We start from the raw sequence: 19796 nt of genomic DNA on the forward strand, positions 1-19796 counted from the left end.
AGCATAAAGTAAATTAAGGCGCTTTTGAGTGTTCGCAGGTATGCTGCAGGGTTGGAGGATATTCACCACACTTTAAGAGAAATGTTAAAAGAATTCACGGTAAAAAGCATGGGTCTTTCATCACACACATACATACACACACTTCCTAAGCTATACAGAAAAACATGCCGGATGATGTAGCTTTGGTTATGAGTTTGCAGAGAGTAGAAGTCTGAGTACAAAGGACGGACGGACTTTTGGTAATGGTTCGCCTGTGAGCCCCGAGAAGCTGGCATGGGAAGTGTGGGCATGTCTTCCCCTGGTTCCCGAGGGACATGTTAGCCTTGCCCACTGCCTTCAAGACTCAACCAGCCATCTCAGGAACTGAGGCCGAGACACCTGAAGAGAAAAGGTGTGGCAAAGGTTGAAGAGGTAAGAGATAAATAGAAAATACTTTCATCTGTTTTGCTTTTGCTTTTGATGGGAACACAGCAATTCAATGTGCCTAATATCAATGTGCATTGAAATAGCCATGGAGACATCACAGTGGTTCTAATTTATCACCTGTCTGAGCCGAGGAAAGGCATTTCCTTAACAGCTACACACTCAGAGGAGCCAAAAGGGCAAAAAGGCTTAGGGAAGCTGATACTCTCTCTTAAGTAATCATAAGCCTTTAGGTTATCATCAACATTCTTGTTCTCTCTGGCCCAAGTACCAAACACAATTATGGAGGTGGGTAGCTGTTTTGTGCTCTGTTAAACCAGCAGAGGAACCCAGTAGAGTGACACCCAAACCAGGGAGAAGGAGAGGAAGCGGCATTTTTGAAATAGGAAACCCACAGACACGTGTACTGTGCACTCTCAAAGCTGTGAGCTAATTGTTCCTCTCAGCCATCAACACCTGTGATAGCCTTCTCATCTGGATTAATTGATCTTCGTTTGAATTAACGGGTGTGCAGGAAGAGGGCAGTTATAATCTGCCAAGGGAGAAAATTGTGTCCCAGTAAACAGAACCAATGAAACAGATAAGGAAATGTTACCTTGTGTTAAAAATAAAACCAACCATTTGAAATTAAGCAAGAAATTAGCTGGTTCAAAGTGCTCTTTTATATTGAGTAACACATTTTGTGAGTTAGTCTCTGTCATATGAAAATGTGTTTATCTATGGAGTTCTGATATCCAGGTAATTGCTTTGGACTTTCTCAGTCTTTTAGTCTTTAAGGTCCTGAAGGCAAATCCTCCAATTATAATTCTGATTGTGACCTGTGTACATGGATATTAAATTAAAATTGTAAAATATATTGAGCAGCAAAATTCCTTTATCATTACCTAACAGTTTACATTTGTGTTAGTCTAAGTAGTAGCTAAAATAAAACCTCAAACTTTGAAATGGAGACTTCCAACTAAAATAATCTTAAAGTGAGAATCCAGCATTAAGATGAAAAATTTTTAGCATTTGTCCTAAATTAAGGATGCCATGTTAATTTGCTCATCTTCTATACTATTTTATTCCATCCCGCTGTCACCAATCTCAAAATAGAGTTCAGCTAAAATTAATTTCTGAGTAACCCTTGGGTGCCTTGCCATAGATAAACCAGCTGCAATTTCGACAGTCCCAAATCTAAACTCAACTTTGTAAACTCTTCACAAGATGGGCCTCACCATGCCAGTGCCTAAGGTTGGGTAGACAACAATTCAGAGTTGCTTTATAGACCAAGCATTGATAAATATTAATCAGTGCTGTTAATTCTACATTAAAATTTGACCATTTAGCCCATCCGTGCCTACCATCCAACTGGGAGAGAATGAGCCAGGATGCTGGATGTTAATGGAAGTGCCCAGAAAGTCACTTTTTCATTCTCCAGTGGCCTGTGCCATTTCATTGAAATGTACGAACAATGCCCTTTCATGCGTGCATTGGATAATTTACTCATCATCCAGGAAGTTACCTTTTCAGTTCCTTCCTCTTTGAGACTGATAATGTCCAGGTCAAAATCCTTTCTCAAGCCATCCGTCTTATTGAAGGTGATCCGCCCAGTCAAGCCATCCCACCGCGCCTGGGGATAGTTAAGAGTGGAGTGTTATTGCCGACCACGATCTCAAACCCATCAGCAGTGTAATGCCTCAGATCCATCCCGGCGTCCGGTTACCCAGCTGCATCGTCAATTCTGAACCATTGTTGCCTTGGATCACTGAGTTGAAAGTGGGGCACTTCCCTGTTTTATTCGTTCTCATTTATTGTCTCAGCCCTAACGTTTTAACACAGTCTGCCCCGTAATGGTGGCAGTCTAAATGGGCAGGAAGTAAAGAGTGGCTGTAAAATCATCTGTTTATTGAGTAAAAAAAAAAAAAAAAAATCCAAGTGGTCACAGCACTCTGTTGTCCAAGGTCAGTTTCTACCCATGCCAAGGTGCTGCTAAGGGGAGTGCCTCTTACCTCTTTCTTCCTCTGTTGAAAGGATATGGACGAATGGTGCACTGCTGACGTTATTAAATTTTCCGGGTATTTGTGATTTATACCTCTTAATATTTAGGAATCTTAGTTTCTTATGGCTACTGTAGTCCATTGTTTTTATGTCTATTTTTTCATTTCTTTCTACTATTTATTCATTTTCCATCCTGATAGCAGCCCCTCTCCCTGCCCCTCCCAGGCCAATGTCAGGTTCTTAGTTCAATCTGCTTTAAACTCACCAGGAAGCCAAAGACTGACCCTGAATGCCCATTCTCCTGCCTTTGCCTCCCCAAGTGCCAGGATCAACAGTGTGTGAGTCTGGACCTGGACAGTCTGTTGGTTTAAAACTGTTCTATAAGTGCTGATACAAACAGTGTTGGCAGAGTCGTGTGCTCTGGAGGACCTTCCTGGAGGTTTCCTGGAGGTGTTTGAGGACACCCTAGCTGTCTCTTCTTGCTTTTGGTGGCTTTCAGCAAGAACTCTGTGTCTTGAGGTCACAACCCCCCCCCCCTGCCATTTGCATGAATATTGCCCTGCTTGGGGCTGCATTTAGATCTCCTATGTGTGATAATAGGTTATTTCTCCATCCCTTCATCTTTCATTCAAGCACACAGTTACAGTTTCTTGTTTGTTTGTCTGGTCACATAAGGTGACATGAATACGTCCCAGGCTTTAGGATGTGCAGATCCTTTTCAAGAGCTATTACTGCATTTACACAGGCATTAACATGATGTGAAGAAGCAAAATCATAATTACTGGCAACTTTGGTGGTTTCATTAAACAATAAAGAGTTGGTTTTCAGGCCTCAGGGTTTTGGTGACTTTTGGCCACTTGGTTTATTTGAGTTTCACTTACAAATGAACTTAAACTTTGTGCACATTTCTAAGAATTTCCTCCCTTCCAGCTTTATGAAATCAATCTGGTTTGGGTAATGTGAAGATCCTGAGGATGCCATGAGATTGGAAGTCAGTTGCACCATGTTTCCCTGTTCCACACAGCTCTCCAGACGGCCAACAAACAGTAGAAAGAACATGGATTTCCCATAGATTAGGGCGAATTTAGGATGTGTGATTCCAGGCAAGTTATGTCACTTGAACCTGTATTGGCCTGTGATGTCAGTGCTTATGTGAGGGTTAAAGGACACCCAGGGAAACACTGATATCATCTTAAATAACAGCAATTATATTTTCAGTCATCTCAACCTGGGTTTTATGTTGGAGGTTGAAAGGGTTAATTTTCTATGTATTTGATGAAGCTATAGGATGCACAGCTGTCTTGTTAGTTGTTGTTGCTGGGTGGTCCTGTGAAGGTGTTGGCAAAACAGCATCGCACCAGAAGCAACTGGCTTTATTTATTCCTTTTAGAATTTGTTCATGTGGAAACAAGAGCATCTTCTCTGCATCAGGGACTTGGCTGGGAATGGAAAAGTGCATGGCTCCGACAGTCAGTCTGTTTACTACGCCACCCCACTAGTGTGAGATACAGAGTTACACAGCTCAACGAAGAGAAAGGCAGGGAAAGAAACAGACATGTATCTGAAATACATGGAAAGAAAGAGTCAGAAAAAATGTCGGAGATTTCAAAGGCCAAGCAAAGAGTCACCCCCTCCCATCCGCCTGACCTAAAGCAGGAAGTGCCAAACATGCTGAAAGTTTCCATGGGCCCTAGATTTAGAGTGGGGAGTCATGAGAAACAAGTCTCTTAGGGAAATCTGTTAATAAAGGTTTTATGAATCAAACTGTTTTGTTTTGTTTTGTTTTGTTTTGTTTTGGATGGTAGAGAGGTTCAGGAATCACTGGAAGATTCTAGTAGAACAGTGCCGGGGTCAGATGCTCCAAGGAAGATTTTTTTTTTGCAGAATTTTTAAGAGTGCTGCAGTCATATGCAGGGTATGTATTAGCAGGCAGTTAGCCCAGAATGACATGTAGGGAATCAATTCATATACTCACATGTGAACAGAGGAACAGCATGGCTCTCCATTCCTCCCCCCACAAGCTTTCACACTATTAAATGTGAATCAGTGCTGTTCCATAATAAGATGTGCAGAGTGTAATGTACACCTGTACATCACACATATGATATATACATACGCTATATGTACATTTACATACAATGTAAAGTTTAAAATACAATCAGCCTAAAATCAGAAGCTAAAGTCCTTAAAGTAGTTGTATTTTCTGGTTACCATTTAGCTAGAATGGTTGTCACATCAGAATTGCATGTGATTTCTTGATAGTACTAGGTGCTAAATGTGTTAGGAAGAGATGAGGCATGTAAAGACTCCAAGCATCCCTCTGAACTGTGTCTGGGGCAAACTGGGCACCCATGTAGATCGATTCCAGCACAGGAGAAGAGTTGTTTCTTCAAGAGTTGTTCCTACATGTATTAGTCAGCATTCCCTAGAGTCACAGAATTTATGGGTAGTCTCTATATAGTAAAGGAATTTATTGATGACTTACAGTCTTCAGTCCAACTCCCCAACAATAGTCAGTAGCAAGCAGGCGAAGGAGAGAGTCTTCCTTCTTCCAATGTCCTTATGTAGGTTTCCAGTAGAAAGTGTAGCCCAGATTAAAGGTGTGTGCTGCCACACCTTTAATCCCAGATGGCCTTGAACTCAGAGATCTCCCTGTTTATCTTCTGGAATTCATAGCCACTATGCCTCAAGATCTCCATACCAAGATCCAGGTCAGAAACTTCAATCTCCCAGCCTCCAGATTAGGGTCACTGGTGAGCCTTCCAATTCTGGATTGTAGTTCATTCCAGATATAGTCAAGTTGACAACCAGGAATAGCCACTACACTAGGCTATGCACAAGGGTAGCATCAAATAACAGCAAACTATATTATCAGCTTTAAAATGAGGCTGCACTGACTTTATTGTGAGCCCACTGATGAGCCCAGAAGGCTCCAGTGGGGTAGTTATAATCCAGGGGTCACGCAGACAGTCCTGATTGAATCAAGTAGGTCATAGGACCTAGCCAAAAGCCACCACACTGAAGAAGAACTGGTGGGGAAGGTGCTAATAAAAATGGGAGAAAGACAGGAAAGTGTGTGTATGTGTGTGTGTGTGTGTGTGTGTGTGTGTGTGTGTGTGATGGGGAAGGGTAATTAGTATGCAAAGAACAAAATTAATTACAAATAATAATTAAAAAAATAAGTTGACATTGCTACAGCCAATCGTGATATGGCTTGTTATGCTAGCTGGGATACACCATAGGAATTCCACTGACAGAATAAAAACAATTAATGGCATATGCAAGGGTCTCCTTTTGTGCACATCTGCAAAGTTTCTGGCATCCTAGTCCCCTACCCCATAACAAAGCAATCCTCATTTTTGTGCTTAGCCATCACCTTCTTATTTTAAAGCCAAAGACTGTCTTTGTGGAAATAAAAGCTACAAAATGATCTACAGTGTAGGAGTTACTGCAAACACCTGGTGTCTGAGGACAATCTATCTACAGCTTTGCTTCAGGTGAAATCTCTACTGCGTTAGGGGTTAAGATGAAGTTCATTTTGGACAATGAGCAGTCTTAACCCACCTCCTGATCTATTTAGACGGAGGTGGTTATTTTCATTAAGTTCTACAAAGTTCTGGGAAAGCTTTCTCCTCGAGGCAGCTTTTCTTTTATGGGGGGTCATGTTGTGAATTAATTTAGACCATTGTGCAGAATTTACGGGGCTCTCTGGAAATGTAAAGATCCAGGAGCATTTACCTCTTGATGTAGCATATAACTCATAGCATGGTCTTAAAACCCTGTTTGGAAATCCAATTTTACTTCTACAGAGTGTGCCTATTGTGTTGCTTTGTTTGGAGTCTGTTGCCTCGGTTTTATTCTTGAACTTAGTGTTCGTTCCAATCACTGCGCCAGAGTAATTCCCACTTCTTGATTTCCTCCCTGTACATCCAAGTGGCAAAAAGTTCCCTTTTCATTTCCTGACAATGCCTCCTTCCTTGCCTCAAATATCTACAAAGACTCCCTGCCTGTGTTTTTACCCAGCTATATCTGTTGACCTTCAAAGTCAGCGCAGCCAACTTTACACATGTCGGCCTGCCTCCCGTTGTTAGATAAGTTATATTTGTCTATGTTCTTTGGACTTTTGGGCTAATTGCTGCTAAGCATTTATTAATCACTAACTTAACTATTGATCAAGGTGAACATACAATTTCTGTATGCCATAAATAAGATCCACAAGGACCCCACTTTGTGAAACAGGGCTGAACCATGTACAATTTAGATAATGGCATATAATTAAATTCTTCATAATTATAATTTGCTTGCCTTCTGTAGATGTGTTTGCTGAGGGCACAATTATAGTATACTTAACTGAAAACAATACTTATACAATTGTCCCTATTTTAGGAGATAACTTTAATTTCTACCCTGTTAGATCTCTTGACAATTACCATTTAACAGCAACTAAGTCAAATAATGCAATTGCCTTATTTTCCTTTGGGTAAATGATCTAATGGACAAAAGATAAAAATCATAAACTGAGAGAACAAATAATGTGTCTTTAGCCATTTTTAATGCTATTTATCTCTTTTTAAAAGAACTTGTTAGTTGTTATAGTTAAATATATATGTAATATGTGTATATATACTTATGTTGTAGATATAAGTGCCTAGCACTCAATTCTAGGCTCTTATAGTAGACACTTATAAATACTAAATAATAAAAGTGATTTCTTTACTCATTTTTTTCTGAAGAAAGTTTAAGCAAATAAAAGATCCTAAATCCTTCCCCCAAATATTTCCTCATTTATTTTGGTGAATACCTTGTCGCCCATAGAAAGAGGCTTATTTGAGAGTAGAATGTCCTCTTGTAGGGAACATGAACTATAGTCTAAGGCATTTTTCCCTTTTAATGTTATTAACTATTTTGTTTTCTGTGAGGTTTGGTATGGAAAGTTCATGAAGATCCCAAAGATGAACTCCCCTCATTAAATCAAGGAAAGAAAAACACACCTGGTCTCCACCCCTCCATTGCTGGTGTTATAAGAGCACATCTCACCATGTCACCAGGGCTGGCAAGAAGTCATTTCTACATGACTATTATGTATGTGACTAAAACTTAACTGGAATTTGAAACTAATAAAAGAGATTGGTATGATTTTCTTTGATAATGGGGTGGGGGAAGATAATATTATTTTTCAGTTTCCTATTATATAGGGTCCAGATTAGGGTGTTAATTTAATGACATTCTATCTAATAATTCAGATAGGTACAAAAGGTTATCCTTTCCCTGCCCTGTAGGTCAGTAATAACCTTCTGAAACAGCTATCCACCATCCTGCTGCTTCACTTGCACCTGATTTCAAGTTGTACGCTGTCCTACCAAGGCACTCCAATACTGTTGTTAGCTAGTGTGAGCTGTGTGGGCCGTTCAACTTAGTTACATCATGTTATATTTTCCCCAGTCCTAGAGCACAGCTTGAGCTGTGACAGAGTTTAATGATTCCCAACTTCTGTCTGCCTTGCCTTCCTTCCCCTTTCTTGCTTCCCTGTCCTCTTCTGATCACGTGTTCTAATTTTGAGTTCTGGTCATATCTGCCAGTTCAAAACTATTTTTGGCTAGCTTCTTTTTGGAATAGTTTCTTCTCCGAGATTGGATTCAGAGTCTCAGCTCCTTGCCTTCTCCCACTGACGGTGTAGAGATCACTAAGTGTTTTAGGAGCTTCTGGTCTGACGTATAACCAGGTATACACAGTACTGGACGTTCGTCTGATGGGATAGCCTCAAGAACACAGAATCTATTTTTCCACGCATCAGGAGTTATTCTCCATAGACACTAAGGATGGTGAGAAACCTGGCCCTTTGTTACCAGGTGGTGATCTATCATGTAAAAATGCTATAATAATGATGGTCTTGGAGAGCTATGCCTGTGGGTGCAGTAGTGGCATGAATATTACCAGGGTTACTAACAGCTTTCTGATTATATTTAAGGCCCTCTCCACAGGAGGAAATGGCTAGTGTTGCAGATCTGGCCAAGAACTCATGTTGGAAGAGTTCATAGGCCCAGAAGTAAATCTACCATAATTCTGCTAAATGGATATAATTCAAACTTTGCTCTAAATCCATATCTCTACATTCATATTTAGTTCAGCTCTCAGATCTCATTAGAGAATTCTTTGGGTAATGGACGAGAGTTAATACAGAAACACACAAGGGGTCAAAGTACAGAGAAAAGCCATGTAGATTGTTAATCCATATTTGAGCACTAGCATTATATCTGTTCCCCTCCAAGGTCAAGAAACGTTGTGGAAGAGGGAGCAGAAATGTTCTAGGAGCTGGAGGCTGTCCAAGGATGCACTGAAATGATGCTTCTGGACATGATGGGACTGGGGTGTCTATGATCTCAAAGCAGCTAAGGTTGCATGCCAAGATCAAGAGTGTCATGGTTCCAGCATAGCCCCACCCTTACCCGAGGAGCTAGTGACAGCTGATGACCAGCCATGGCAGGAGGAAGAGTCAGTTTTCATTAAGGATATCACTGCTGGCTGGTCATCCATGCTAAAATGGATAGCCCCACATTCACAGATCTATGGAAAGTATTATCTGGACTCTATGGGTTAATTTTTTTTTTAAAGGACATGAAGTGGAACTTGTGGTTCTAGCTGTAAATGTAGCAGAGGATGGCCTAGTCAGTCATCAATGTGAGGAGAGGCCCTCGGTCCTGTGAAGGTTCTATGCCCCAGTATAGGGGAGTGCCAGAACTGGGAGGGTTGGGGAGCAGGGGGAGTGAAGAGGAGATAGAGGATTTTTGGAGGGGAAACTAGGAAAGGGAATAACATTTGAAATGTAAATAAAGAAAATATCTAATATATATATATATATATATATATATATATATGAAAAAAAAGTGTAACAGGAAAGAAAAATGACATGAAGTTTGAAGGGAATGGTGGCTCAATTTGGTGGAAGTAGGGGGAAAAGAGACTGATGGCTATGATCAAAATACATTATATATATGTATGGCATTGTCAGAGTATTATTAAAAATGTATTTTTAAAAATTCAGAAATTGTTACTCCAGAAGCATTTTTGTACAAAAATATAAGTTCATGTAATCAATGTGCATTTTGACCACACTTAATTATTTCTTAATATTAGCAAAAAATATTATATGCCATTTCTTTAATTCTTTTGATGTGAATTATATAGTTCGAGCACACTGTTTTCTAAAAATTTTACAGATTATTTCTTATTCTGGTAGATAGAATGGTTAGTTTGATGTCAGAAATTTTTTTACACTGGTTCAGTGATTAGAGGGGGATAGCATTGCCACACGATATTAAAATTGAAAGTGTAAAGATATATATACCATCTATTGAATTAGAGTTTGAAGAGAATTTTCTATCAATAGTAATTTGTACTGTGACAGATCCATTTAAACTTAATTTTCAAGTTGCTGATGATCATTAAATCTTGAGATATTATTAAATAAGGTTTATTTGTGGGATAATCAGTTGATACCTAGATAAACTCTCAGGAAAATGCTGACAAGCTTGTTTTTGTGTGCTCATGTAGCTCCATGCAGGTGATGTGAATTTATATAACTTATAAATATGATGCCATCTTGGGTTTTTCACATGCACATTTTTCTTCCCTTTAGGAAGTCATTAAAAGGCTTGTGGGCATTGAGGGTTTTGCATTATGCACATTCATGTGTGTAAGGTACAGAGTGAGCTGAACCTCCAAGGCTCAAAAGATACATGGCACGCCAAACCACAAACAAATAAAAAATGGAAAAGTGTGGGTCATGTAACATACAGAATGGAGGGGATTAGGACTGTGACCTTAAAGTTCAAACCCTTAGGTCTAAGTAGATGCAATGAAATGTGTTGAAATTTTAGCAACGCTTATGTAGTTTTTACAGGTTCATTTATAAGGTGTACAGTTTAAAATTTGTGATGTTTTCTCCTAAATATTACAAAATATAAAATTAGGATTTACTTCTTTTGAAAAATTGTATTCGGCTAGTCAGATTACCCACATGATCATTTCCTGTTAATGTTTTTAACTTGATCACATCACATCTGTGCAAACTTATTACCCAATGACCAAGTATTCAAATATGGAAATAAGGTCTAGTACTTCAAGGAACCTTTCTCTCAATTGCTGTATGGCTTGCAGGATTCCAGACTTACCACTGGTAAGTAAGGTATTTTTCTGGCAAGCCAGGAGCAGCCATGGTCAGTGCCTTGAAGAAAGGTAAACTCACCAAACTGTATAGAAGTGCATATGGATACTCTACTGATGCCTATATACTTGCACGATTAAGTGAATAACATTGTCCCTTTTCCATTGTTCATGTGCTAATCTTGTACACTAGACTATGTCAGCAAGAACTGCACAGGTGCGATGTGATCAAGTTGAAAGCATTAACAGGAAATGATCATGTGGGTAATCTGACTTTGCTCCACCTAACCACAAAGATCTATATGACAAGATCTATATGACAAGGGCTCAGGAAGGGCCAGGTAGACATACGATAAAGTAGTAATGGTTGTAGAAGGCAAAGAGAGGATTGAATGATGCGACATCACTGGCTTGGAAGTGAGAGGCAAAGATCTACAAGACACGGCTTAGAGGATGTCTTCCAAAGCTTGGAATTTGGGTCCATGAAGCCTGTGTCAGATTTTTGACTTCCAGAATTATAAGAGAATAATGTTGTGTGGCGTTGAGATGGTTCAGTGGGTAAGACATTGAGAGCCAAGCTCAACACTTGAGTTCAAAACCTGGGGAAAGCATATTGGAAGAACAGACAACCTCAAACCTAGTGTCCTGTGGCCTCCACAGGGACTCTGAAGGAAGCATGCAAGAGAGAGTGTATGCGTGAGCACGTGCAAGCACACACACACACACACACTCACACACACACACAAATAAATACATACAAAAGTGTAAGCATAACTTTAGATACACTAAACGAGTTTGTGATAATTTATTTAAGAATCAATGGGACCTTTACACACCTTATAATAAGAGTCACTAAAAATAACAAAAATAATTTCTGAAAGAGAGAGAAAGACTTTGGAAAGTAAAGTCAAATATTACTTTGGCAATTCTCTAATAGAAGCTATTTTGTTTTTTTTGAGCTCAGTAGCTGCTTGAGGAAGTGGCTCTGAGCTTGCCAACTAGTCTCCAGTAGCCTATATAGTTAATTAATATCTTCCTATGCCTCACGTAGATTAATCAAGCCCAAATTCAGTGACAACAATCTTCCTGCAATATGAATAATCTTCTGACATTATTTATGATGTAATCACAAGCTGCTGAATTACCTAAATCTTGAAAATAAAAAAAAAACATTTTAAAAAGGATCTCTGTGTTTTCCCAGTGCCTATTGTGATCACTAACAGCCCCATGAAGGAATGATTTCATTCCAGTGGTTCCTATATACTTTTGTTGTATTATTTTCTGTTGCAGAGAGCTAAGGCTATGAACTTATATGTTAACTTGAAGATATTATTTACTGATTGATTGATGATTGATTGATTTTGCTCAACAGAAATGTAAGTAATTCATGATCTTTAAAAGTTTCCCTGTAGAGCATGAAGTTTTGGCTCTCACTCAACAGGATTATTATCAGACATTGTCTTCTGCTGGAGAGACCCTATTTCTCCTCTCATTGTGAACTAGCATTGGTGTTGGCTGGTACCTCCACCTTCAGTAAGATTTGGGGAGTCTCTTCACATTGGATTTATATGAGAGTCATACTTTGGGACATATAAAGGGATGTCCGTGTGCTATCACATTCATGTGACCCTTACAGTAGAAGAGGAAGTGCATCAGCGGATTACCCAAGAGGGCAGATCCTACAGTCAGTAATAACCCCTGAGGGCATTCCGAGATAGACTGCCTTTGATTTCTACTTGCCAACCTGTATTTCCCACGTCATGAGGGAACCACAAAGGCCAAGGCTTTTCCTCACTTTATATGTGAATAAGGACCTTGCAAATGTCACGAGGAGAGAGCACCCTCTATGCCCAAATGGAAGAAAAAAATAAAGGCATATTCATGAGTCATCATTCCACTCCTGACATCTCAGAAGGTCAGTGGCTCTTTTCATATCTGGGTTGCCCAGACAGAGTCATCTCAGATCCAGAGGAATCACCCAGAGAGACAAAACTCTTATGCTCTGCCTACTAGGATGCTATTTTCCAGTTTCTCTGCTTTGTCTAACACAGAGCAGACTGTCCTGGACGTCAAGGTCACCAAGCTAGATGCTGTTGTCTGTATGAGAATCAAAGGAACCACTCTCATGCAGCCCTTTCTATCTGGTCCTTAAGTCTGGGCCCCTGGAATTCGTCACAGTCTTCTAATTGCCACTGCAAAGGGAAATTCTTTAAAACAGCATCTGAACCCTTGGACTTACACAACACTGCATTTGAACCACTTCTGATTTCCTGCCCGACTGCCTCTCAGTGCCCTCCTAACCCCATCTGTTTGCCAACCACTAGGTGAAACGGGTCTCACCACAGGCTTGCTCTCTGGGATCTGGGTTTGTGAATTGTATGTTTCAGCTGAGGGGCTTTTTACCATAAACGTTGGTGTCTTTTGCTGACTTAAAACATTAATTGTAAAGCACATTTTAAAGTTCTTTCTCTCTCGTCACACAAGCCTGCTCCCATGAAAATGCCTTCTGGATATACCCTACACAGTCTTTCCTCCCCTGGATTTATTTTAACAAGTTCAAAATAGCTTTTTTTCTTTTATTCTGAGATGCCAATACTGCCTTGACTTTTACAAGGCACACCGGATCCATGATATGACAGAATGAGTTTAAAAAGTTACATGGAAAATTAAGAAGTTTTCAGGTTAAAAACAGGAAGATTTAGTAAAACAATGAATGGACAAGCTTCTATTCGCTTCAGTCTGAAAGATTCCCAACCTCACTACACCAAGAAGTTAAAAACCAACACCAACAGCTACAACCAAGCAGCTAGAAGGCAGCTAATTGTGTGCCATGTGTTGTTCACAAACAAAGATTTGTTACAAGCTTAGAGTTGTAAATCAGTTGTCATTCAGTGCAATGACAGAGAATTTAAACCGTTATTAACATGGAATAGGAGCATGGCATTTTGGTAGAATTTGACTTCAGTATCAAATGGCATGAGTTCAGATTTTGACCCTTAATTTAGTAGCCAGTGGCTCTGGGGAATTGCTTCAATCTTCATTTGCAAAAGTAAGTGCTGTCTTCACCTAGATATTATAAAGATAAAAATAGGTCAGACTTCGAAACTTCAACAAAGACTTATTAGCACGGAAGCTCTGTAAAAACCGTATTTGCTTATTTTCTTTTTGCTTGCTTACCCCTCACTGATGTCTGGTTACTCAAAGAGTAGCTTACAGTGAACATTTTTTTTTTTCTCTGTAAGCCCGCCTCATGCATGCTTTTCCTTCCTTCTCCTTCTCCTTCTCCTTCTCCTTCTCCTTCTCCTTCTCCTTCTCCTTCTCCTTCTCCTTCTCCTTCTCCTTCTCCTTCTCCTTCTCCTTCTCCTTCTCCTTCTCCTTCTCCTTCTCCTTCTCCTTCTCCTTCTCCTTCTCCTTCTCCTTCTCCTTCTCCTTCTCCTTCTCCTACTCCTCCTCCTCCTCCTCCTCCTCCTCCTCCTCCTCCTCCTCCTCCTCCTCCTCCTCCTCCTCTTCCCCCTTGGACTAGGTCCAAGCCTTGTACTTTTTTTTTTTTTTTCTGAGACTCTGTATAGCTCTGTCTGTCCTGGAACTCACTTTGTAGACCAGGCTGGCCTTGAACTCAGAAATCCACCTGCCTCTGCCTCCCAAGTGCTGGGATTAAAGGCGTGCGCCACCACGCCTGGCTCATGCATGCTGCTTCTTAAGAAGACACAGCAGGCCCTCCCAGGCCATTGGACGTGTTAACAGGGTGACTCTCCTTTTATGTGAGCATGTCGTATGCTCTGTGTGAGGTGGGACAACTCTCATCTTTAAGTGAGAATGTTCCACACGCCTGTCTGAGGCGGAGTCCCAGGATCTCAGGATTCTTTGCAAGCATTTTAGTTCAGTTTGATGAAGGTGCTCCTCACACCACACATTGATGATCACTGAAATATGGCTTGGAGCTTGACCTGGCAAGTACTCATGACATACTTGTTGAATTAACAAAATAATCTCTAGCTATTTGCTGCAGCTGCTGCTATGATTATGAGACAATCACTCTAGAATAACAGATTCCTTAGGAGTGTACTTCAAATAGACATTTTCAGCCTACAGAATAAGTGAGACCTACCTCTTTCACATGCTAATGATTAATGCTCCTCTAGCTTCTGCTTCTTCCTTTCCTTTTAATGTCTGTCTGTCTACTATCTGTCTGTTCATTTATCATCTCTGTCTCATCTATTATCTATCATCTCTCTCTCTCTCATCTATTATCTATCATCTATCTATCTATCTATCTATCTATCTATCTATCTATCTATCTATCTATCATCTATATATCTATTATCTATCTATCATCTATCTATCTATCTATCTATCTATCTATCTATCTATCTATCTCTCATCTATTATCTCTCTCTATCTCTCATCTATTATTTCTCTTTCACTCTCTCTCTTCTATTACTATCTATCTATCTATCTATCTATCTATCTATCTATCTATCTATCTATCTACCTACCTACCTACCTACCTACCTATCTATCATTTCTCTATTATCTATCACCTATCTGTCTGTCTGTCTGTCTATCTATCTATCATCTATCTATTGTCTATCTATCTACCTATCTGTCTGTCTATCTATCTATCTATCTATCTATCTATCTATCTATCTATCTATCTACCTATCTATCATCTCTCTATTATCTATCTACCTATCTATCTACCTGTCATCTATCTATCTATCTATCTATCTATCTATTTATCTATCTATCATCTGTCTGTCTATCTATCTACCTATCATCTGTGTACCTTGTAGTTATAAAGAATATACAGCTGAGAAGTAAATAGTTTTAATAATGGTGTTATGGAATTGGGGAATTCAGGTACACTTGGCACAATCTGTGTTATTTTTTTAGAAACTACCCATTGAACCATCCACTGGAGCTTAATGGGATTTGATAACTTTTATACTTTCATTGGCAGCATTGGGTTCAGTAAGCCATTGTAACCACAGCATTGATCATGCAGTCATTGAATCTCATCATTCCCATAGCCTAAGATATTATTTAAAGTAATGCAGACCACTCTGGGGAAAATAGTTTTGTTGAATTACAAGCAAGGGAATTTTATGGAGTCTTTTTGCATTGTCAAGGAGTGCTATGTCTCACTGTTGTTAGTGCTATGGTTACTTTTGGGATAACTTGTTTTCATGGTCCTTCTTTTGGTAGCTAGTTCACATTCCCTTGCATGACCCCACACCTACATCTTCCTAGTCCAACCCCAGCATTCTCTTAGCAAACCACTATTCTGGTGATAGTGAAAGAGCAGATCTTGGCTTTAGACTCCATCGTAGAGAACCTGACCTAAGGTTGAACTGAGTTAACTAACAAGCCAACACCTAGTGCTAGTTTCCAGGTTACTCTCCAGCAAGCTGGAACCTAGCACTACTCTCTGTCAAGCCTGCACCTGACACTTCACTCCCTAACAACTACCAATCAGGAAGAAAGGAGAAGATAAGGTTATGGTTTGGCTCTCAGCACCAGGCAATTATTTTAAAGGGCAACTAAATTCCATCATAGCCCCCATCCTGCTCCCAACCAGATGTGTGCCAGGTTAGAAACCCCCTTGTTTGTTGGCTTGCCTCTACAAATGCTTGCTTGAAACTAGGCTCTGGACTTCACTTTCCCTTTCTGCTGCATCAGGCTTGGCAGTGAGCCCAAGCTCAAGCTTGGGGAAAAAAAGACCCCAGTGTGATTGCATCAGAATCAGCTCTTTGGTGGTCTCTTGGGGGTTCGTGAATGGGCATAACAGTTCATGACTGTCTAGATTCAACGGCATGCCAACTGAAGTCCAAAGCTTGTATGTTGGTGTTGCTCTGAAAGTAGCCCAGCAATATCAGGGATGTGCCCTTGGTCCAATGATCCCTCCCTGCATATAGGTGGCAATAGAGGTGCTTATCTCCCAAGAGCCACTACTTGTGAGCTTTGTGTTCTAATGTTATGGATTGAACCTCACACTTTGTGTGCACACTCATAATTTATACATTTGTTCTTTCTACTCTCTCTCCTTGAAATTCCATCTTCCAACAGGTTTTTAGAAATCTTACTTATTGACATAATGCAAATGTTACAACAGCAGAGATGGGGACCTATCCATTGATATGTTCCAACAAACAAAAAGAGTGTTAGGTATCCAGCAAATACTCAGGACATAGTTGTTGAATTAACAAAAGAATCAAATGGGATCAATTCCAATCCCACCTCTAATTAGAAGCTGTCAGAATCACCTCATTAAAATGTCTAGCCTTCTAGATTTTTCTGACTCCATTTTCATGGGTTTATGTTTGCATGTGTGTGGGTACACTTGTATGCGAATGTATGTGCATGTGTGTTCAAATGTGTGCTTGTGCATGTGGAAACCTGAGGTTGATGCTGGGTATCGTTATTTGGCCATTCCTCCAATGAGGCAGGGTGGTAATCAAATCCAGAGAGTGCTGAGAAGGCCAGTCTTGCCAGCCAGCTTGCTCAGGGACTCTTCTGTTTTTACCTTCCAGAAACAGAGACAAATTACAGATAGGTCACGTGCCTACTCAGCGTTTTCATGGGTGCTAAGAATCCACACTTGGCTTTCATGCCTGCCTTGCAAGTGCTCTAAAGGGTTAAATTGTGCTTCGTTTGCTGCTTATAATACTCCACATACCAGTCCCTTGTTAACTGGTTGTGTGTGTTTCCCTCCAAGCTACGCTTTCTTAATACTGAAGCAGTTTATATTAACGAGTTCCCTTTGGGGCTTACCAGTCCCTTTGTACCTAACATTGTTAGGCGGCTAGTCTGCTTACTGCATGTTAATGAAACTGCATTTCTGAGTAAACTGTTTAAAAAAAAAAAAACCTCAGGTACCACTACAACTTCCCAAGACACAAAGATGACATATTATACAAGAAATTACTCTGAAATGACACAAGCCCTTCACTGTTAAACCTTCTCATGTCAGAGACCTTCATGATTTGATTTCAGTCACAATATGACAACAGTTTGCTCAACCTTGAAACTCCACAACATGGCATTTCCTTTCTCAGCGCTTCTTTGGCTTAGGGATAATTACTTTAACTGAACCATCTCTTCCCTAAGGGCTCCTAAGCTTTCTTCTCTAATATGAGGATGTTGACCAGGGCAGTCTCTCAGAGTTTCCAATTCTGTTCTCTGTTCTGCTTTGAAAGTTACTGAAATTCTAGGAAGATAGGTAAACATGAGGTGTTTGAGTCTAGATGCCAACGACTTAGGAACCCCTCCTGAACCTCTCTAAAAGCTTATTTTGCGCATTGAAAACCTAAACACAAAACAAAACAAAGAAAAAAAAACTAGAGGGACAGCTAGTTCTACCAAGAATCAAGTAAACAACATGCAGAGACTCCTTTAAGACAGGTCAACCATCCCTTCAGTCATCAGACATGCAAGCTCATTCCTCGAGGGATATAGCATTCTCTTGCCTAGTCAGCAAGGAAACTTAGTTTGTTACAACATTATGTCTTCTTATCCCTCTTGGGGTCCTTTGTCATCTTCTGACGCGCTCTAATATTTTGAACCCAACAGCCCAGACTCTGCACCCCCTCAGCTGCCCACTTTTGAATCTGTGCCTATTGGAACACAAAGACAGCAATGGCGTCTGCCTGAAGCAATAGAGTGATGCTTTGGCAGAAACTGCTGAGTGCGCGCGTTTGGCTTCCTATTACCACATTAAACAAAAGTATCTCAACCCTAACACTCTCCAGCATTCATTTCTCCAGGGTAAAGAATTTTAAAGCTTAAATTCACCCAGGTTCTGAAGAACACTCAGTCAAGTGGAGAAACGAGTTCAATAAATCCCCGTGACATTTCAGGAAACCGCGCAAAACTACAAAAGACTTAATTAAGACTATGGTTATTTGACTTAATGAAGTCTTAAGACAATATTCACTAATCATAGGCAAGAAAAGAAATCTTTGCCTGGTGCCACATAGACTTCTAAGAGGCTGCTTTCAAAATTACTTTTAGTAGAAGCAGCGTACATTTCTCTGTCTACCGTGGAGTCATTAAGCTGTGCTGGAAGAAGTCAATTGTTTTGATACCATTACAGCTCAATTGCACTGTGCTCGTTAGATAGGATGGGTTTGTCTCTGTTTAGCTCAGATTAGCATCATTTTCCTCCCTTTTGTGCTGGACTTGCTACAAATCTGTACATATCTGGGAAGAGGGAATCTCAACTGAGGAGTTGCTTTATTATATTGAACTCTGTCCAAGTCTGGGGGCATTTTCTTCATTAAAGATTTGTGTATAGCATACAGCCCACTATTGGCTGTGCTAGCCCTGGAGGTGAGGTCTTGGGATGTATAAAAAAAGCAAACTGGGTTAGCCCTGAAGAACATTTCTCTGTGGTTCCACTTTAGTTCCTGCCTTTAAGTTCCGACTGTGCTTGAGTTCCTGTCTTGGGATCTCTTGATAATGGGCTGTTACTTGTAAATAGAAACAAACCCTTCCCTCTCCAAGTTGCCTTTGGTCATGATGCTTTTGATCCCAGCAATAGAAAGAGCAAAGTAGGACAAGTGTGGAGGAAGATTTACTACCAGTTATCTTTCAGTAAACTCTTTAAACCAAAACCAAAACCAAACCAAACCAAACCAACCAACCAAACAAAACCCAACCCTCTAAAAGTTGTGTTCTAGATCTCTAGCACTTTCTTTCAAGGCGTGTTAATAAAAGTACACATACGATTTGATTTTAGTAAGACTTACCACAGCGTTGGAAACACACAGAACACCTTCCTAAGAGGGGAGGTGCCATGTGAGGAGGCTCAGCAGCTGTGCTGGGTATCAAGAGCGAAGCTAGTGGAATAGGTACTTCACAGGGCTAGGTTACCTCCTTCCATAAAAGAGCAGGAGAAGCAGCTTCTTTGTATTGATTCATATTTTGTTCTGTGTATTGATTCATGTTTTCATCCATGCCCTTTGGTGCCTCCTGCCTTCAGATCATTCTCTTTCCCCAAGTTTGAGCAAATATTTACCAAACCTGAATAACTCGCAAAGTGTGACAGCGTAAGAGCGATTCAGTCAAATGGTTAATAAAAGATATTCTTGAAAGATGCATATACTGGTGTTTTCAATTCTGACTTGACATGCCCAGTACCCATCTCCACCTCTTCTCTCACAGGTACCTGCTTCAAGGGTCTTGCATATACTCCTAGACAGGTATGTTGTATAAGTGGCTTGCTTTATTGC

The 19796-nt window shown here is 40.2% G+C and overlaps 1 protein-coding gene across 3 annotated transcripts in view; it reads right to left on the minus strand.

Annotated features, from left to right (window-relative positions):
- Grik1 (glutamate ionotropic receptor kainate type subunit 1) overlaps positions 1–19796 on the minus strand; it is a 411505-nt gene that overhangs the window by 59663 nt on the left and 332046 nt on the right. For all 3 annotated transcript variants that reach the window (XM_085832163.1, XM_085832162.1, XM_085832164.1), the window contains exon 8: positions 1928–2035. In XM_085832163.1, coding sequence (XP_085688289.1) covers positions 1928–2035 — 108 coding nt within the window. The remainder of the gene's footprint in view (positions 1–1927; positions 2036–19796) is intronic.

Source organism: Mus caroli, unplaced genomic scaffold (assembly GCF_978045245.1).
Source record: "Mus caroli unplaced genomic scaffold, Mus_caroli_1 scaffold_17, whole genome shotgun sequence".
In the NCBI taxonomy this organism is placed as follows: Eukaryota; Metazoa; Chordata; class Mammalia; order Rodentia; family Muridae; genus Mus; species Mus caroli.